The sequence below is a fragment of the Synchytrium microbalum genome (assembly GCF_006535985.1).
Source record: "Synchytrium microbalum strain JEL517 chromosome Unknown SmJEL517_scf0009, whole genome shotgun sequence".
Taxonomy (NCBI): domain Eukaryota; kingdom Fungi; phylum Chytridiomycota; class Chytridiomycetes; order Synchytriales; family Synchytriaceae; genus Synchytrium; species Synchytrium microbalum.
In genome coordinates, this window is record NW_022158358.1 from 121,405 (window position 1) to 139,002 (window position 17,598).

The following is a 17,598-nucleotide window of genomic DNA, read 5'->3' on the forward strand; positions in this document are numbered from 1 at the left end:
GTTGTCCAAGAGTTCCTGATTTCGTGCGAATCGTGGGGTGTCACGAAACTCAAAAACAACTGCGTAGGCGAATCACAACTTTTGCCGTTGCATTCCCGTTCATTGCACTCTTTAAAGTAGAAAAAACGCGTTCTTTGATTATTTTCTGCCGTCATCTGCCCTACAATTCGCATGGAATTAGACAAAGTCATCAATTCATTCGTCGCAAACTCACATCCACTCTCCGAAACAACTACATCGATTTCCATACCTGTTGCTCCTGGAAGTAATAAAAGGCGACAATCGGCTTCATCTCTACCAGACTCGATGTTTTCTTCAGCAGCCAAACCACCACTGGGTCCTGGATCATCGTCACAACGAAGGCAATCAGTGGATGGGACCCGACGACTAAACACCAGCACTTTAACCAGCAAATCACCAGCAAAAAATAATAGTCCATACTATAGAAGGAATTCTCCTACGGGCCGACAACTACTCTCTACTTCACCGACATCGAAATCACGTATACAAAAGAAATCAGCTGCAGCCAATAAAAAGCATCACCTAAATTCACCCATATTCACCGCCAATGACATGACTTTCTGGATACCCTTTGAGGTTCCGCCCAACGGAACTAGTAATAAGGCCAATAAGGCCCAATGGAACTTTTCTCCGATAAAAACTTCACCCGACACGATTCTTACTGGTTTACCGCTCGGGATGAACGTGGATCTACCAAATAATAGTAATAGTAGTAATGTAGAAAGGCCTCTAGACATGCTGTCGCGTCTTGCTCAGCGTGTTAACAACTTAGAACTATAATAAACTGCTGTGCATTGTGACTCAACTCTCCAAAATCCCAAACATGTTGTCATCTATAGCTACTGAATTCTTTGATAGCAAGACCGTACAAGATCTAATATTTGATAGGAGGACCGCCACAGAAGCCTCGACCCAACGGGCTCACTATCTTGCAACGAAATTGGGCGACAAGATTGTCCAAATTTCGCCAAATGCAACCATTGAAGATGCTCTCCAGATCATGAAGGAGGAGAAATTGCTTGGTAATTAATTGGTATCAGCCACCCTATCACTTGGTTGACTGACACTCGAAGCGAACGGGATCGTTGTTTTAAGATTGATCTTCTGACATTGCACGTTTTCAACCAAAGCATTGCCAGTCGCCGAACCACCACAGTCCACGTTGAAATTCAAGTCGCTGGTATCAATAGATACTTTATTGAAGTCGGTTTTCGCTCGTGGACTCGGTAAACGTCTGCCTGCTTCAGATTATATTGAGACGATTCTTAAGACATTCGCAATCTTACTCAAATTATCCTGCTAGGTCCTACTCAGAATGAAGATGGGTCCCCAGGGCAACGTTCACGTCTTCTCAAGGAAACTATTGCGTCACATCTCGCAACAGCAGACTCTCAACCTAAAATGGTGTATACTGATGAACCACTCAAAATACTCTTGCATCGATTGGGCACTGGCGGAGAAAAGCACGTATTGGTGACAGATCGCAGTCATATCGATGATGGTGAGTGAAACTAGCATATTTAGGTTTTGGATCCAAAGCCAACATCCTTTACCATATAGCAAACTATTATACAATCGTGTCTCAAACGGACGTGCTACACTATCTATCGCAGAACCGAGACAAGGTTCCTGGGATCAGCACTCCTGCAGCAAATGTGAAGCAATTGGTCGCGTCTGTTGGTGAACAGAAGGCACCAATCTTGGCCAGTCACAAGACAACGGCGTTGGAGATTGCAGAGAGCATGGTGGAAGGGAACTTTTCTTGTATTGGAATTACTGGTGAAAATGGAAAACTGATTGCAAATATTAGTTGTACGAGATCTCGTTGTTGTTCTTTATGAGTGCCAAACTCAACAGACCTGTTTATCGTAGGGGCCGACTATCGTGGTCTGAACTCGTCCGTGTTTGCCTCACTCGACAAGCCAGCCTTGGAATTCGCCGAACGGGTTCAAAGTGTGAATCCTCGGAGCAAACATATCATGATGGAGACCAAAACAGCTACAACACAAGAAGTTATGAAGTCTATTCTTGAAAATCACGTCCATCGAGTCTGGCTTGTCGATGACAACGCCTATGCTGATGGGATTGTCACGATTTCTGATATTATAGCCTTTTTGGGCAATGTCTGAGAACCCACAAAAAAAGTCACGTAGTTAGCACATAGTAGTATTAGCAAATTTCATTATTTTATAGCCTTGTAAATAAAACGATCATCTACTCTAAGTTGTAAGAAATGTTCATGAAGTTCCCACGAAATGGCAGAGTGAGAACTTTATGCAAGTGATTGTAGTGTGATAATATAATGACAGAACTTGCCAGAGTCGTGTTGAAAACACGTAAACGGGTGAAAGTTGGGCTTTTCTCCGCTCGCCCTTATAAGGCACCGTTGTGTGTGAAGAAGCTTTTCAGGTTTTGCACAGATCTGGAGGAGAACGAAAGGGAGAGACCATCTATCTATTGTTTCTGGTCATTGAGGTATGTAGACGCACTCCTGCTGCACTAGTTCGCTGTTTAAAGTAGTCGCGAAAAACACACCACTTTTTTGGGTTTTGACGAATTTGCAAGTTAATAGATTAACTAATACTCAATCCCATAGTTCGGTCATTGTAAAAAGTAGAAGTCTATTAAAAACCATCGATATGCTTTCAGCTTCCATTGAGCTCTTTGAGCCCTCGTCGACTGACGACCAAACATTCGAAAGCAGCAACCATGGTGCACCAGAAGACGCTACCAAACCTCAATCTTTGAAACTGAAGCTCGAACCCATCTCGGAACTATCAAATCAAAGGAGCCACTCAGAGTCCTCACAGTCAGACCAAACACCAACGATACCACCGCAACAAGACAATCCAACAGAAGTAAATCAACCCTCGGACGATGCTCAGGACGAACATGCTCCTCATGCACGAGCAGCGTCTGATCCACTACCATCTACTCAGCAACGGGAGGATCTGGCCTCTATAGGAATGAGACAACGACGTGCCAGTAATAATAACAACATGACCACTACTCGTGCTGTACCAATCACTGGCGGTCGCTCAAATGACTCGAGAAGGAGGACTCCATCTGCACAGGCTTCATCATCATCAGACCCTATTTCGTCAATGGGTGGTCCAGTATCGCCATATTCATCCAGGTCGCCACATCAATCACCACACTTGTCCAGCCACCAATACTCGTCATCAAACAATACTCCAGCATCGATTCCAATACAGCATCCAATATATAATCAATCGAAAGCCAACAATATACCACCCACGGCGGCACGTGCACCTCAGCAACCGATTGAGCCTGGATCTGGAGAAGAGTCGGCGTTATCGTATGGTTGGCCTATACTATTTGCTGTGATGCCACCTCTCATGTCTTTGATGTTTGGAAGCACGACATTGTGGGGTGAAGTCCTCCTCTTGATGTTGACTGCCTTCTACTTGTATATCATCATCAAAGGTAAAACTACCCTATCCCAGTCAGACATGCTTTTTTTGCTGGTTTACACGAAAGGCAATCGATCGTTTCTAATCCATTTCTCCTTTCGATTATAGTTCCATGGGATATGTATCATTCTGTACGTACGAGAAAGTATTTAAATAGGGTTGCCTTCACATCGCATCCACCAACCATGTCATCAGAGGCTCAGTCAACCGATAGCACCAACGCAAATACGAATACTAGTACTCCTCAACCATCTACCATGGACTTTGAATCTGTCTCAACTAGTTATCGTAATGCTGCCTACGAAGAACTACAACAATGGGAACGTTTTTATCTTTTTACAATAGGAATATCACCTTTTCTAGGAGGGCTCGGTTTACACCTAGTTCGTCACTTCCTCTCACAACCCAATCAACTTATATCAAACTTCAATGTCGCCTTGTTTGTCGTGGCTGCTGGTATAAAACCTCTACTCTTCATCATGTCTCTAGCTCGAGCAGAAGCTACCCGATTGCAAGAAGAACTCAACTATCCTACAACAGAAGTTGATTCCTTGAAAACACGAGTGATGGCTCTAGAAGGTCAAATAGCCGCAATCATGGAACAAGCCGCTACAAAAACAGACTTGTTTGCTCTACGAGAAGAACACGAGTCGTCTGTGTCTGTATTAGGTCGAAGCATACGTCGTGTAGAAAAGAGGGCAGATCAAGCTCGTGGGTTTGCTGAAGAACGTACGTTGGCACTTGAAGGTCGGCTACGTGAAGTGGGAGAAGGAGTTGAGAGGTCAGCTTGTCGGCTAGATGGAGGCGGTAACTTGGTAATATCTGATACGAGAATGACGAACGGACACTCACCTAGTAGTACAATAATAACCGCTACCCCTGGATCACAACAACCACATCAACATCATCACCCATCACATGCCACGACGCCAACATATATATATGCTCCTCCAATAGGTCGATTCAACTCGTCTTCATCACGATCCTTGTCTCAACCACGTCTCATGTCATGGACTACAGCTCTCTTTGTCTTGACTACTTGGCTGGTATCTATGGTTGGATACGTCATTACTCGATGTGCACTCTTCCCACTAAATGTGGTCGGAGGTGTCGTCGGTGGTGTCTTGAAACTCTTGCCAGCTCCCATGTATGCCACAAATCAAAAAGCCTTGACGGATAAAGCTGGTAGTGGTAATGGTAATAGTATGATGACAGGTATGATGATGAACAACAGCAACGCTAAACCATCAACATATCATCTGAATGGAGGCACTGCTGCTGCTGTACAAATGGCCAATGATAGACGTGGATCTATTACACTTCAATCAACAACAGCTGATAAGGACGGTAAAAGGTATCAACGTCGATAAAAAAGTTTTGGGTTGGAAGGCTTTCTTGGGGGTTGAGGAGGTAGATTTGCAAACGAGGTTTAGTGTATGATGACTATATATGGAAAAAAACAAAAAATGTACAAACTATGTTAGCACACAAATGCATTTAGTCGTTTTTGGGGATTTTGTAACTAAAATAACGTAAACAGTATATTCGTTGCTATTGGTGATATTGTGCAAGGAGTTTCATGGGCCTTATCGATTGCTTTCCCTTGCGATATCTGTCAAACTTCGCAAAACACTTTCGTACTTGCAAAAATATGATTATAATACCGACCATCGAGCTTCACGGACAAGGATCAGAGTCGCGAGACTGGATATTACTTGAAGTACAAGGAAGTCTTGAAATTGATGATGATACTTTACAGAATGCAGTCTTGGGAAGCATGCAACTCAACAAGGTATCGTGCACAGCTTTCAGTGTTGAGGAGTTTGATGCATTCTCGTTCGTGGCATGAAAGGACACGAAAATTATACAAAAATGAATTGATTTTCATTCTCATTCCACTCTACCACTCTCTTGATCGTCTTTCTCACCAACAATCAAAACCAGGACTGTCCAGTCTTGACTATCGGCCACCACAGACTAGAAGGCAAACGCATAACACTCTCCAAACCACTCGCACTCATCCGCAGGAAGGAAATCAAATCTATATGGTCGTCCAAAAACTCGGCTGCTGCTTCGAGATCGGCTTCTAGACCAACGTCAAGAGTCAATTCTAGAGCTTCGTCGCCTGTTAGAACGCATAACATTAGTAATGATGTTGATGGTGATGCAATGGACGTGGATCAAGGAGGAGGAGCCCAAACAATGAATAGTAGTCAGACAACAGTGTATGGTGGGATGGCTGGTAGTGCTGAAGAAGTGGATCCATTTGCTGTTACGCCTGAATGGGAAACGGTGTGCGTGATACGATACAAGTATATATTCTCGCAGAGGCCTGAGACTACGGTGCGTCAAGAGCATCGTGGCGCTGTAACTTTTAGGAAATTGGGCTAGTTCAAGAGAAATAAAAATATTCTAGTTTGAAGAATAGTCCTTGTATTTAATATAAAGCACCATCATTCTTCTTGATTTCTTCCCTTTCTAATTTGATTTTGTAAATGTACAAAGTATTTCTCATCATCGATAAACACATAGACACAACTGATATACAAACACCCTTCTTTACAATATAAGACAATATCACTCTGCACGTATTTGTAATGACGTCCACACTGCTTGAGCAACAGCCAATTGCTTTTTCAGAGCAGCTTCATCTGCCGACTGGACACTCATCATCTCACCAGTTCTCACCAATTCAACAAAGTCTGCAAGTCGAGCCATAGAAACTTGAGACCCAGAGCTAAATTATAATGACGATGATATCAGTTTCAGTTACATTAACTCTTTTGCATTCCACCATTCAACTTACCCGAGAGCCTTGACTTGACGCATGCGATGAGAGTTCTCAAACTGTGCTGCAACTTCATCTGCTCGATCAACAATTCCGTTTGGAATACCAGCCATGTGCGCGACGTTCATGCCGAAGCTCTTGGGGCAGACTCCTTCTTCAAGCTTATAGAGGAATGTGATTTCACGCCTATAATAGACAGAGGGGATGAGCGTTTCACAATTATATCTTTTAAGACAAAAAAGGGCCAGTACAACCGAAGTGGATGCTTACTTGTCTTCATCAGCAACAAAGGACATGAATCTCATGCCAACCAATGCATTGTCAGCAAATTCTGAAGTCAATGATCCATAGTGAGTTGAAAATAATCCAAGGCAGCGTACACGAATAGCCAAATGATGTAGACATGCAAAAGCGACAGCATATCCTACGAATCGATGAAAGAAACCATTAGATATGCAAATCTCAACGTCATGTAGCGGGAGCCAAAAAAATGAGAAGTCATTACGTGTAGTGACACATTCCCAGTGCCTCCATTTTCAACAACAACAACAACAAACATTACAAATACAAAACCTTACAACACTTACCATCGAAGGTACTTGTACCACGACCTAATTCATCGAGAATAACTAACGATCGAGGTGTAGCTTCTCGCAAGATTCGAGAGGTTTCAGCAAGCTATGCACGAAAGGGAGTTGGTTGAAATTCGTTAAGGCAAAAGATATGAATTTAATTTGAGTTCACACCTCAACCATGAAGGTGGATTGACCAGCCAAGATGTTGTCGTTGGCACCAATACGTGTGAATATTCGGTCAAATGGAGTCAGGACACAACTGCGAGCAGGCACATAGCAACCAAGTTGGGACATTATCGCAGCAATACAAGACTGTCTGAGTAGTGTAGATTTACCACCCTAAGATCACAAATAGAGTAATTAGGTGACTGCAGAAGGAAGTTACAAAGTTAATCCTAGGAATTTACCATATTAGGACCAGTCAGTAAGATCATAGTTGGCTCATCTCCACCTAGTTTCGTATCATTGGGAATGAAGTCTGAACCAAACCTGAGTATAGTTGCAAAAACAATGCGTCAGGTGAGAATTTTTTTGCAAACTTTGTTCCAAATTTTGCCTACCCAGGAACGACACAAGGATGGCGCAATTCGTGAACTCGGAATACACTGGGACCATCCTCTACATACTGAGGTCGACAAGAAGGCTCTAAAAGGTGGTGACATTTTGAGTTCAAATCGTCAAACGGGCAAAATCCTTTCGTACCTCCCAGTGCACTTCGGCAATTTGCTAGTGACATGAGACAGTCGATCTCTGCAAGACTGTTCACGACTTTCATCCTTTTAGTGAAAACAGTGGAATAGCTCAGATAGATTCATCAACAAAAGCGAATCAAGTAAGAGTACTTACCAGTCAGCGTAATTTTCATTAAACTTAGAGTACATACGTGATTTGACTTCTCGTATAGCAGCTTCTCGGGTTTCTTTGGCTTCTGTCATTTCTTTCACCAGCTTTTTGATTTCAGGAGAGTAGTACCGGTTGACGTCTTTGGTCTTCGACATTACGACCCAATCCTTAGGTACCTTGACTCTGGCAGGAACTTCCAGTTGATAGATCTCTTTGCCCATATCTTTGTATTTCAACCCTTTGGCTCTGTGCGCGAACATATCAGACGGTGAGTCTACTGTTGGCTATGGTAGTTTCAAATTTGTAGGTGGATTCGTGACCTTACATGATTTCCGATTCTGCTTCAGTCTTGTGTTCTTCAAACAAGGTATCAATACGTTCAACATTGGCTTCAGCATCATCGTATACAGCATCATAGCCATCGGATGGAGTGATTTTGTCCTCTTTCAACGCTTGTTCATGATCAAAGGCATCTTTGAACCACTTGATGTGTACTTTGAGAGTCGCTGGGAAGCCACTTTGAATCAAGCTAGCTAATCTGCGAGATTTGAAACTCTGTGCTGTGTCAGAGAGCTTCTGCATCTCTTCAAGCAAGGTTTCGAGGGAATCCAGGGCCCCTACAAAGTCTTTCACTTTGCACCCACCAGTATGAATCCGAGAAAGAATTCGTTCCAGATCTGGCAGCTGAGAGAACGCAGACGTCAGAGTTTCTGCAGATAGAAAGTTTTTGTAAGAGGTTGTGGGCGGACGAGAACGGAATGCTTTTTTCGGCATTGTGTCCCTTACCAAGCAACCCTTCAGTCTGCAGAAGGTCATCTGTAGCATCGAGACGGTCTTCCAAAGCTGGAATCGAACGCAACGGATGACAGACCCATCTACATCAGTTAAACGCGGGAATGAATTAATAACAAACGGCGACTGAAAACGTGGGGGTCGCATACCGTTTGAATAAACGTTTTCCAGATGGTGTGGTACCTAATACGAAGAAATGTAAGAATTCAACAACAATAATAACTTTCAATAAGATACTTGAAATCCTACATCGATTCAAGAGACGAAATAGAGTTCCAACGTCAGATCCATCGACCGAGTTTTCAAAGACTTCAAGATTAAGGAGAGTCTGGCCGTCCAATACAAGTGATGCAGCTTCTTGAACTGGATCATACGTATGGAAGTTACCCGCAGACACGAGATCCTTGTCCAATTTGAGCTGACAGGCAAAAACAAGAAGTTGGCGGCAAGAAGAACGAACTATCGCGCGATTTTAACAAACTTACTGATCGTAAATACCATATTAATCCACCCAATGCTGACATGGCCGTACTCTGCTTGGTTGTGGCTCGGATGACTCGAGGCCAAGAATCTGTTCGCAAAGGTATACCGGAATGAGCAACGAGAGTATTTCCTTACCACAGATCCATAGAAAGCTTCATACCATATTTGCCATCACTTCCGTTTTTAGCAAAGTAAGCACCACTGCAAATTTCGTCAGCTGTTGTATCTGCATCCCAGAATTCACTCTCTGGTTTCAAGTAATTAATTTGAACAGCACCACCACAACTGTTCTTTATAATCCGAGCAGTCTTGGCTGACATTGTGGATTTCTCAAGGACCAGCTCTCGTGGCTTCAGTTGAAGCAAGAGAGTTTCCAATCTTGTCCGGTCTATATCGTCATCAAAGGAGCAAATTCGAAACTCCGCAGTTGCAGTATCGACAAAGCATACTCCGAACTTTGGTCGGTTTTCACTGACAAGTTCCTCCTATAGTGATTTAAGATTTAGCCAGAGATCCCATCAAACTCACCAACTTTAAAAGAGCCTTAAGCCAAGAAAATTACCTTCAATGATAGACAATACGTTGACATATCATCAGTCAGCAATCCAGAATCGACCAGAGTACCAACAGTCAAGACAGACTTGAGCTCTCGTCGAATGACTTTCTCAGCCTAGTTTGATTAGTGAACTTAGTGCTTTGCTTTCAAAGTGGCATGCTCTCCGAAACACGACTTGCGACGCCGTCTTGAGACCCACAACGTACCTTTGAACCACTAGATTCACGTTCCCGAAGAGTCTTTCCAACTGAATTTTCGATTTGCTCTACTCTAGCTACTTTATGACCTTTGGCCAGAAATTGGGCAGCCTAGAATCAACCAGTCAGGGATACAGCGTTTGATCAGAGCACCAGTGATGAATCAACTTGACCAAGAAGAAGTCTGATGAATATCTTTTCCTCAAGTCTCCAACGTACCCAAGTATCAAAAGAGTTCTCCGGCACTCCAACCATTCTCATACCAGTTCTATCGGTGAGCTTCAAATCGAATTGTTGATGGCCAATATCAGCATCTTTTTCATACAATTCTATTTAAGAAACCCCGGAATAGGAGTTAGTGAGAGATATCAATGCTATTCGCAGTAACCCAGCATCAAGAAAAGAACACAGCCAATATTTTCCATAAACTTTTTACCATAGAATTTTCCTTTTTTGAAAAATACGACAGTGTCCCAATAGTTCTTTTTGACCTCCCAATACTGCTTCTCAAAGTCTGTAAAGGCTTCAAAGGCACTGCGAGGTACGTATATAGTTCGAGGATCATACTCTGGATCGTCTATTGTGTAGTTTGTAAAGAGAGTCAGGCCATAATCACCTCCAACTTTGCCAAACGCGAAAAGACTCGACGCAAGTAAAGCATACCAGGTGCTCTGCGCTCTGCATCCTGAATATCCTTTAAGAATCCATAACGTTTCTCGTTCTTAACGTTGAATTTTTGCAAACGGTCATTTCTTTTTTCGTCGTCATCCATGACCGACTTTTTGCTTGACGATGCAGGTCGACTACTAGAGATCTATTTGCAAAAGCGGTAATCAGATATGATCTTGGATACGACGCATATCAATCAAGCTGCCATATTTACCTTTCCTTTGGGGGTCTTGAAGCCCGAAGGTGAAGAATCAACAGATTTTGAGCTTCCAGGAATCTTGAATGCAAAGGTTTTCAAACTTCCTTTTGGTGTCTTGTATGACTTTGACGATTTCGGTTCATCATCGTCATCACCTTGATCATCTTCGTCGAGACTCATTTCGTTGGAATCTGTTTCAAATGATGAGGAGCATGATGAGTGACAACGATCAGAGGCTTGTCTACATACTGACTTCAATTACCATCTGCGCCAGGTGTAAATGCTCCTTGGTCATCATCGTCATCGTCCTCGATGACTCGTTTTCGCTTTGACTTCTTGCTTTTTGGCGTTTTCACTACATCGGTTTAACTTTATAGCACGACAGAGAAAGCAAGAGAAGCTCAACATCTTACTGGATTGCGAATCATCATCATTGTCGTCATCATCGTCATCTTCAGGGGCTCGATTTCGTTTGCCACCGGGAGTCTAAGCGTTGGACAGAGACAATTAGCGGACGAAAACAGCTGGCACGCCCTTGTTATAAATACCTTGCGAAATAATTTTCCAGGCTCATCATCTCGAACATCGACTTCCATGTCAGCAATGGCGTTTGAGGCATGTGCTAAGTAAAAACGCGTCAGGGAGCAGAACTTTGTAATATGTTGTGTTGAAACGGTAGCCTACCCTCGTCCACTTCCATGGCATTCAACGTCTCTTCGTGATCATCGAACATGTTATCCAAGTCATCACTCATCACCACCTGTTTTTTGGGAGCATTTTGCTTTTTCGTTCCAGAAGGGGTTTCGGTGATATTTGATTTGGTTGGTGCAGCACTCGATGTTGGCGAAGCTTGAGATAAAGTTCCAGCGATGGGAGGAGGCTGTTGAGATGGTGATGATGTCGAAGCTGCTGGTTTGCCGAAAAAGGACAGTAGACTCATTTGGCCTTTGACAGGACCACTTTTCTTTGCAGATTTCGGCTTTTGAGATTCAGACTAGTAAGATGATAAATTGATGATTGTCAGATCTACGTATTGGTTCAAAGGACAGCAGCGCAAACATGTAAACACGAACGAACGCTCCTAAGCAAGCTTACCATGGGTGACTGATTCTCAGCCGACATGATATTATGCCCGATAATGGATATGCACTTGTATACTTTTGCCTCGCCGGTAGTCTACCTCGTAAACCTCAATAAAACTGACTTTGCAAATGCGAAGTTTTGATTAGTTTCAAAAGTTGGACTCCGTGTGCTCTACCACATTTTTACTAGGAGAAAAAGGAGTTCTACGCAACTTGGACTGGGAACGCAAGAGTTCCATACGTGACGACACGTCGACTTTGTCTTCCATTATTGGGAAACCTTTAAATCTCATGGCGACTACCTCTTGACGCGCAGGCGATTGAAATATACGGACGTGTCGCCGTGTCGGTCCTTAAATAACAATCTCATTTATTATTATATTATTCAAGCAAGTGAAAATTGGATCGAGTAAAACATACTCGTGATATTTAATTCCATTTGAGAGATTTGAGGACGACCTGACGAAATGGACAAGTCAAGTGCGAGCTCGCTAGTAGATTTGCCTGCTATAGGAACAAGGGTCGAGGTTAATGGTAAATATATCATCCTTTTTTGCGTCTGCATTTGCATTTGATTGTAATAACTTTGGACATCTTGGAGACTGATTTCTCGACATTTGCTGATCAGGCGTCAACGGAATAGTTCGATACGCTGCAACAACCAAATTCGCAGTCGGTTTTTGGGTTGGTATCGAACTGGATGCTCCTGCTGGAAAGAATGATGGAAGTGTGATGGGTCAGCGGTACTTTGAAACAAGGCCAAATCATGGTGTCTTTGTCAGGCCTGCTCAGGTCAAGATCGTTGCTCCAACTGCGTCGGGAGGAGCTACTATAGTGAGTAATTTGGATATGTTGTGGTGGATCATCAACTTTGAAGCTGTGAAACGAGCTTTCGTTGGCCTCCTTCTTTCTGCAATTCAACCTTCGTTTGAACCCTATTCAACTGTGTTAGGCATCAAAGCATAGTTCGCCAACTAGATCAGACACTCCAGATCTATCAAAGTTTGCAAAGGCTCCTTCAACAACGACTCCCACAGGACGATCTGTGACATCTATAGCAGCGCCATCATCACCGGGAAGCGCTCCAAGCAAACCCTTGACTCCAACACGATCATTATTCCCAACAGACAGCACTTTAAAAGCTTCATCAAAAGTACCAGTCAGTCCAACATCACGATTACCATCATCACCCACCAAAACGTCGTCAGCAGCAGTGCCTTCACCATCTCGACTAAAAGCTCCGAACACAACAATGAGTGGTACTATATCCGTGAGATCGTCGACACCTGTCCAGTCTGCTATATCATCTCCCCATCGCAGTGCTGGAGAATCACCAAAAACAGTTGCGAGTGACGTATCTGCTCTGGATCTAGATGCTGAATTAGGAACAGATGGAGACAATTTGATGGTCACTCACTTAGCTGCGTCGACAGCATCGTTACTAGATGAGTTGCCACCACATGAGTTTGAAATTGATGAAGGGCCTGCAAAGAGTGGTAGCGATGATGATATACCTGCTAGACCCTCGCTGCCTACAGAACCTATTTCAAGAGAGAGTCTAGTGAAGCCAGTGAGCGCGTCGAAACCATTCAGTATAGGACAGCCAGTGGTATCACAACGAGTAAGCGAAAGTGTAGTGGCAAGCAGTGTCATTCCCTCACCAGTAGCTCCACGTGTTATGGATGTTGCTCCTTCACCACCGCATAAAATAGATACTGCTCCATCTACTCCAATCTCAACAATAACGAGTACAATACTCCCAGCACAAGAGGCCAAGTCAGTGACATCCAGCCTGCTTGATCTTGCCACTCCAAGCAAGGTGCGGGCAACGGTGGATGTACAATCGCATGCATTCCAAGCTAACTCGCTTCATATGATAGACGGTACCATTACGAGAACTTGAGGACTTGAAAATCAAGTTACGAATCCTTGAATCAAAACGCGCTGAAGACCGTGACTTGATGAAGGAACACGAACGCCTCAAAACTGAACTCGAATCTACTCAATTGATACGCGCTCGATTGTCTGAACGGCTAGAGCAAGTTCAAGAAGAAGTCAGAGAGTCCAAGAGACAGCTAAAAGAGTCTATTGAGAGACAACAAAAAGCTGAATCTCAAGTATCTGATCTATCAGAGACTTTAGAAATGATGACATTGGATAAAGAAGTTGCTGAGGAAAAGACTGAGTCACTGCAAAGCGAAGTTGAGGCGCTCAAGGAGAAGGTTGAAGAGTTGTCGTTGGATTTGGAGGTTATGAAGGAAGAAGGTAGAGTTATGTTACGTTCTTATTGCTGAGTTTCTTGCTCAACTTTATGTTTTCAAGCCTCTATGAACCCAGGAGAGCAGCCACAGCCAGCAGAAGGTGCAGACGAATCGCGTCCAACTGTAGAAATAGTCCAGTTGGAGAGACAGAATGAACGACTGAAGGAAGCTTTGGTCAAGTAGGTGTTTCAACGTATTTTCATAATCAATCCGTCTCTACTGCCTTTTTGGTGTCTCAAACGTTACTACTAGGCTTCGAGATGTGGCCACAACACAAGAATTTGAAGCTCGTGTCAAGATTCAACACCTTGAACATGAAATTATCCAGTTGTCCGATTACAAGGGTAACTTTGACCTGCTTGAACCAAAACCAAAAAGTAGCCATTATTGACTTGAATTCATGTAGACAGGTACAGCACCGCTCGTCAAGAGCTTGAGATGGCTCAAACGCAAGTTGAGGATTTGAAGATGCAACTTGATGATGCATTGGGCTCAGCAGATCTGGTAGATCAATTGACGGATAAGAATCTACAACTCAGCGAGGTATATATCTTCCTACGACCTTTTTTCGTTCAAATCACTAACAGCTCATCTTGTAGAGGGTGGAAGAACTTGCCGCTGCTGTCGAAGATTTGGAAGCACTGAAGGAACTTAATGATGAGATTGAGGAAAACCATCTCGAAACTGAAAAGCAGCTGCAAACTGACATCGGTAAGTCTTTGATGAAATAAGACGCCTATGTTGATCTGAATCTTTGCGAATCGTGTAGATTCGAAGGAAGCTTTACTTCGAGACGTTCGTCGTAAACTAGAATTACAAGACGAATCAATGGCTGACTACGAACGGACCATGTCACAATTCCGTGAATTGGTATCTAGTCAGGAAAAGGATATAGAGCAATTGAAACGCACTTCCAAAGATGATGGATCAGTCGGAGCTCTCAGTAGTCAAACACAAGCTATGATATCTCTCAATCTGCAATTACAATCATCGGCCGTCAAGGCACAAGTCAAATCCATAGAACTAGAATTACGTAAATTAGAAGCTCAGCAAGCTCTAGATCACTTGGATTTGGTATTGGTATACTTGCCTGATGTCTTCAATCGGAATGAAGCCCAACCTGTGAATACGTTATTAATGTTTCGACGGGTTGCGTTCAAGGCCAACTTGTTTGTTGAACATATATTAGAATACGTTATCCCTGAAAATGATTCCGTAATTCATGGTCAACACCTGGCAGTGTCGACACGGGTGTTTGCTGCTGAAGCTAAACAAAAGGCTAGTTTGCTGTATAATCTCGCGAATCGATTTGTGGTATATATGCAGTCATGCTCAGATGAGTCGTTTATACGTATTGGTCGAGCTCATGATGATTTAGTGGGTGTTGAAAGACGATTGAACGCTGTTGTTGATTCGTTGAAGAATCGAGACGTGGAACGTCCAGAGGTCTTGACTGAATTGCAAAGGTATGGTAATACAGCAATTTCCGCTTTGTTTCTTTTTTGCACAGAGGGTTTTTGCCTGGCATATATTTACTTATTTCGTAGATCAGTGACGTATTTGGAACACTTGGCAGAGAAGGAGGCTACTGATGAAGGGAATATGCCTGTTTGTATTCATCAACTTGCTCTCGCATTTGTTGAAGCATTAGAAGTCAATGCACAACGAATGGATGTAGAGATATCTGGACTTGAGCATGTCTTCGTTCCATCCGATCTGATTGATGGTACGCTCTCTCGGCATTGCTCCAGACCCATCAAACTTATTTTTTTGTCGCTCTAGATTCAGAACTACGTCAATCATTGACGCAATTTGGACAAGAGTTTGTTCAACCTTGGTATGATCTCAAACCACATAGTCAGTCGATTCGTGTCGTTTCGAGGTGAAGTGAATCAGATGTATCATTAGAAGCCTGTAGCAATACTCATGTACCTTTGGTTCACAGAAAACTCATCAAGCATCTACTGTCGCTCAAAGATGACTCGAAAGCTGTATCTTCAGACTTTGCAATTGAAATACGAAAGCTCTCCGATTCATTAACTCAAGCAGTTGAATGTTTAGCTCAAGTAGTGAAATCGACAAGTAGATATGTTGCAGACTACGTAGAGCAACATCAACCAATCACTTTGAATGCTTTGAATTCGGTTGCGGCTGCTTGTGTAGAATCCTGTCTTGGTACTGTTGAACGAGCAGCTGGATCTACTATATACAAGCGTTTGGAGTTGATTAGTATCAAAGTGATGGAATTGGATTCGTTGTCGGTGTCTGGTGAATTAGGTATGCTATAAACACAAACATACACTTCTTCCTGTTCTGTGTTTTCTAATGCTTCTTTTCAACTCCAGTGCCATCAACTAGAGCACCGTGGCATGTACGCGCTGAAAAAGGAAAAACGGACATGGCTTCGAGCTCGCAACTCGAAGGACAGATTGATGGCTTGAATGATGAGATAGTCTCATTGGCACTACAAATCAAGATGAAAGAACAGAATCTAGCGGAATCGGCTGTAAAGGTGGAGATTCTTGAGAAGAGAATTGAGATTCTTCAGAAACAGGTAAACTCATTCTCTCGCGATTCGATCGGCTTTTTTTTTTTGGTTCCAAGTCATTGAATAACACATTTTCAATGTATCAGACTGACAGCATATCTGAATTGGAAGAAGAGCTGTCTCGTACTCGAGAACGACAAAAAGTCAACGAAGAAGCTCTTGATAATGTGCTGGCGGATATGAAGGAGCTGGAAGAAGAGAATACGCATCTGAAAAGGCACACTCGATCTCAAGGTCACTCCTACATGAATACCGGTCAAGGGAGATCCCTTTCTCCAGTCGCTGGTGCTGGCAGTAGTAATCGTCTTGCTCGTGGTAGTCCATTGAGCAGACATGATTTGCACTCGCTTGGAGGTGATGATCTGGATGTGGGTGTCAACTCTCAGGTAGATATTCGGATCGCTTTAAAGGTGTCCTTTTGGTTAGTGCTCACCATGACCATGAAATTCTAGATTCAATCATTACAATCGGCACTACGATATCTACGGGCTGAAAACACTAGGCTCAAAACTAATGCCTCGTCATATGCTACTGCATCTCTATTTGCACCCACTGATCCTGTCATGCGTCAGCAACGTCTGCACAGTAGTAGTAGCAGAACTACTTCGCCGGAAGCAGATCGTCAATTGAAGGCTGTAGCTCTAGAAAGCAGAGTGCTGGCTAGAGATGCAGCTGATTTAGGATGTGAGCCACGACTAGTAGATGTGTCCCAAATCAAGGTTGATGATACGAACAAGAAGAAGTGGTCACCATTGCTTGGTGATCCAGCTCTACAATATTATGAACGAGTAGCCAAGTTGGAATATATTTCGAAACGAGGGAAGGAGTTACGAGAACGTGTACGGAAGATTGCTGAAGTGCATGGAATGGCTTCAGTAAGTTTGAAACCATGATTGTCTTGAGATGAATTTCGAATTGTCTTGTAAGAACTTACCGATTCCGTTTTCTTAGGACAAGTACGCTTCTGCTGAATCGAATAGTATGTTAACTTCTACACGAGCACACTTGTTGGGTCGTATATCTATTCCAATTCAAAGTGGTTTTGCGCACGATTCGTTACAACAACGGATTACTTTGACAACACATCAAGACTTTGAGAGATTGCATACTATATTTGTATCATAGGTCGCATTAACCTGTAAATGTCGAT

General features: G+C 43.1%; 5 protein-coding genes across 5 annotated transcripts; 4 read left to right on the plus strand and 1 right to left on the minus strand.

Moving 5' to 3' along the window:
- Positions 1-171: 171 nt before the first annotated feature.
- On the plus strand, positions 172-2,150 carry SmJEL517_g02230 (uncharacterized protein; the record flags this gene model as incomplete). The annotated part of the gene is made up of 6 exons (XM_031168158.1): positions 172-738; positions 794-1,043; positions 1,152-1,247; positions 1,325-1,522; positions 1,582-1,833; positions 1,894-2,150. 6 exons carry the CDS (start codon positions 172-174, stop codon positions 2,148-2,150), a joined length of 1,620 nt encoding a protein of 539 aa, XP_031025802.1.
- A 510-nt stretch (positions 2,151-2,660) lies between these two features.
- Positions 2,661-4,825, plus strand: SmJEL517_g02231 (uncharacterized protein; the record flags this gene model as incomplete). The annotated part of the gene is made up of 2 exons (XM_031168159.1): positions 2,661-3,468; positions 3,564-4,825. The coding sequence occupies 2 exons, from the start codon at positions 2,661-2,663 to the stop codon at positions 4,823-4,825; spliced, it is 2,070 nt and encodes a 689-aa protein (XP_031025803.1).
- A 281-nt stretch (positions 4,826-5,106) lies between these two features.
- SmJEL517_g02232 (uncharacterized protein) lies at positions 5,107-5,846 on the plus strand (the record flags this gene model as incomplete). The annotated part of the gene is made up of 2 exons (XM_031168160.1): positions 5,107-5,247; positions 5,400-5,846. 2 exons carry the CDS (start codon positions 5,107-5,109, stop codon positions 5,844-5,846), a joined length of 588 nt encoding a protein of 195 aa, XP_031025800.1.
- Positions 5,847-6,032: 186 nt separating this feature from the next.
- On the minus strand, positions 6,033-11,679 carry SmJEL517_g02233 (polyribonucleotide nucleotidyltransferase; the record flags this gene model as incomplete). The annotated part of the gene is made up of 26 exons (XM_031168161.1): positions 6,033-6,192; positions 6,262-6,429; positions 6,514-6,667; positions 6,831-6,921; positions 6,990-7,157; positions 7,226-7,307; positions 7,379-7,463; positions 7,521-7,594; positions 7,665-7,907; positions 7,987-8,371; positions 8,448-8,536; positions 8,603-8,636; positions 8,703-8,871; positions 8,939-9,024; positions 9,097-9,421; positions 9,499-9,606; positions 9,699-9,800; positions 9,909-10,018; positions 10,126-10,266; positions 10,353-10,503; positions 10,573-10,748; positions 10,820-10,912; positions 10,971-11,043; positions 11,106-11,179; positions 11,242-11,551; positions 11,653-11,679. 26 exons carry the CDS (start codon positions 11,677-11,679, stop codon positions 6,033-6,035), a joined length of 3,678 nt encoding a protein of 1,225 aa, XP_031025801.1.
- A 427-nt stretch (positions 11,680-12,106) lies between these two features.
- Positions 12,107-17,573, plus strand: SmJEL517_g02234 (uncharacterized protein; the record flags this gene model as incomplete). The annotated part of the gene is made up of 16 exons (XM_031168162.1): positions 12,107-12,173; positions 12,268-12,518; positions 12,592-13,458; positions 13,520-13,904; positions 13,962-14,079; positions 14,153-14,244; positions 14,307-14,443; positions 14,500-14,611; positions 14,670-15,366; positions 15,448-15,626; positions 15,683-15,782; positions 15,846-16,177; positions 16,246-16,454; positions 16,535-16,834; positions 16,901-17,323; positions 17,400-17,573. 16 exons carry the CDS (start codon positions 12,107-12,109, stop codon positions 17,571-17,573), a joined length of 4,443 nt encoding a protein of 1,480 aa, XP_031025806.1.
- Positions 17,574-17,598: the final 25 nt, after the last annotated feature.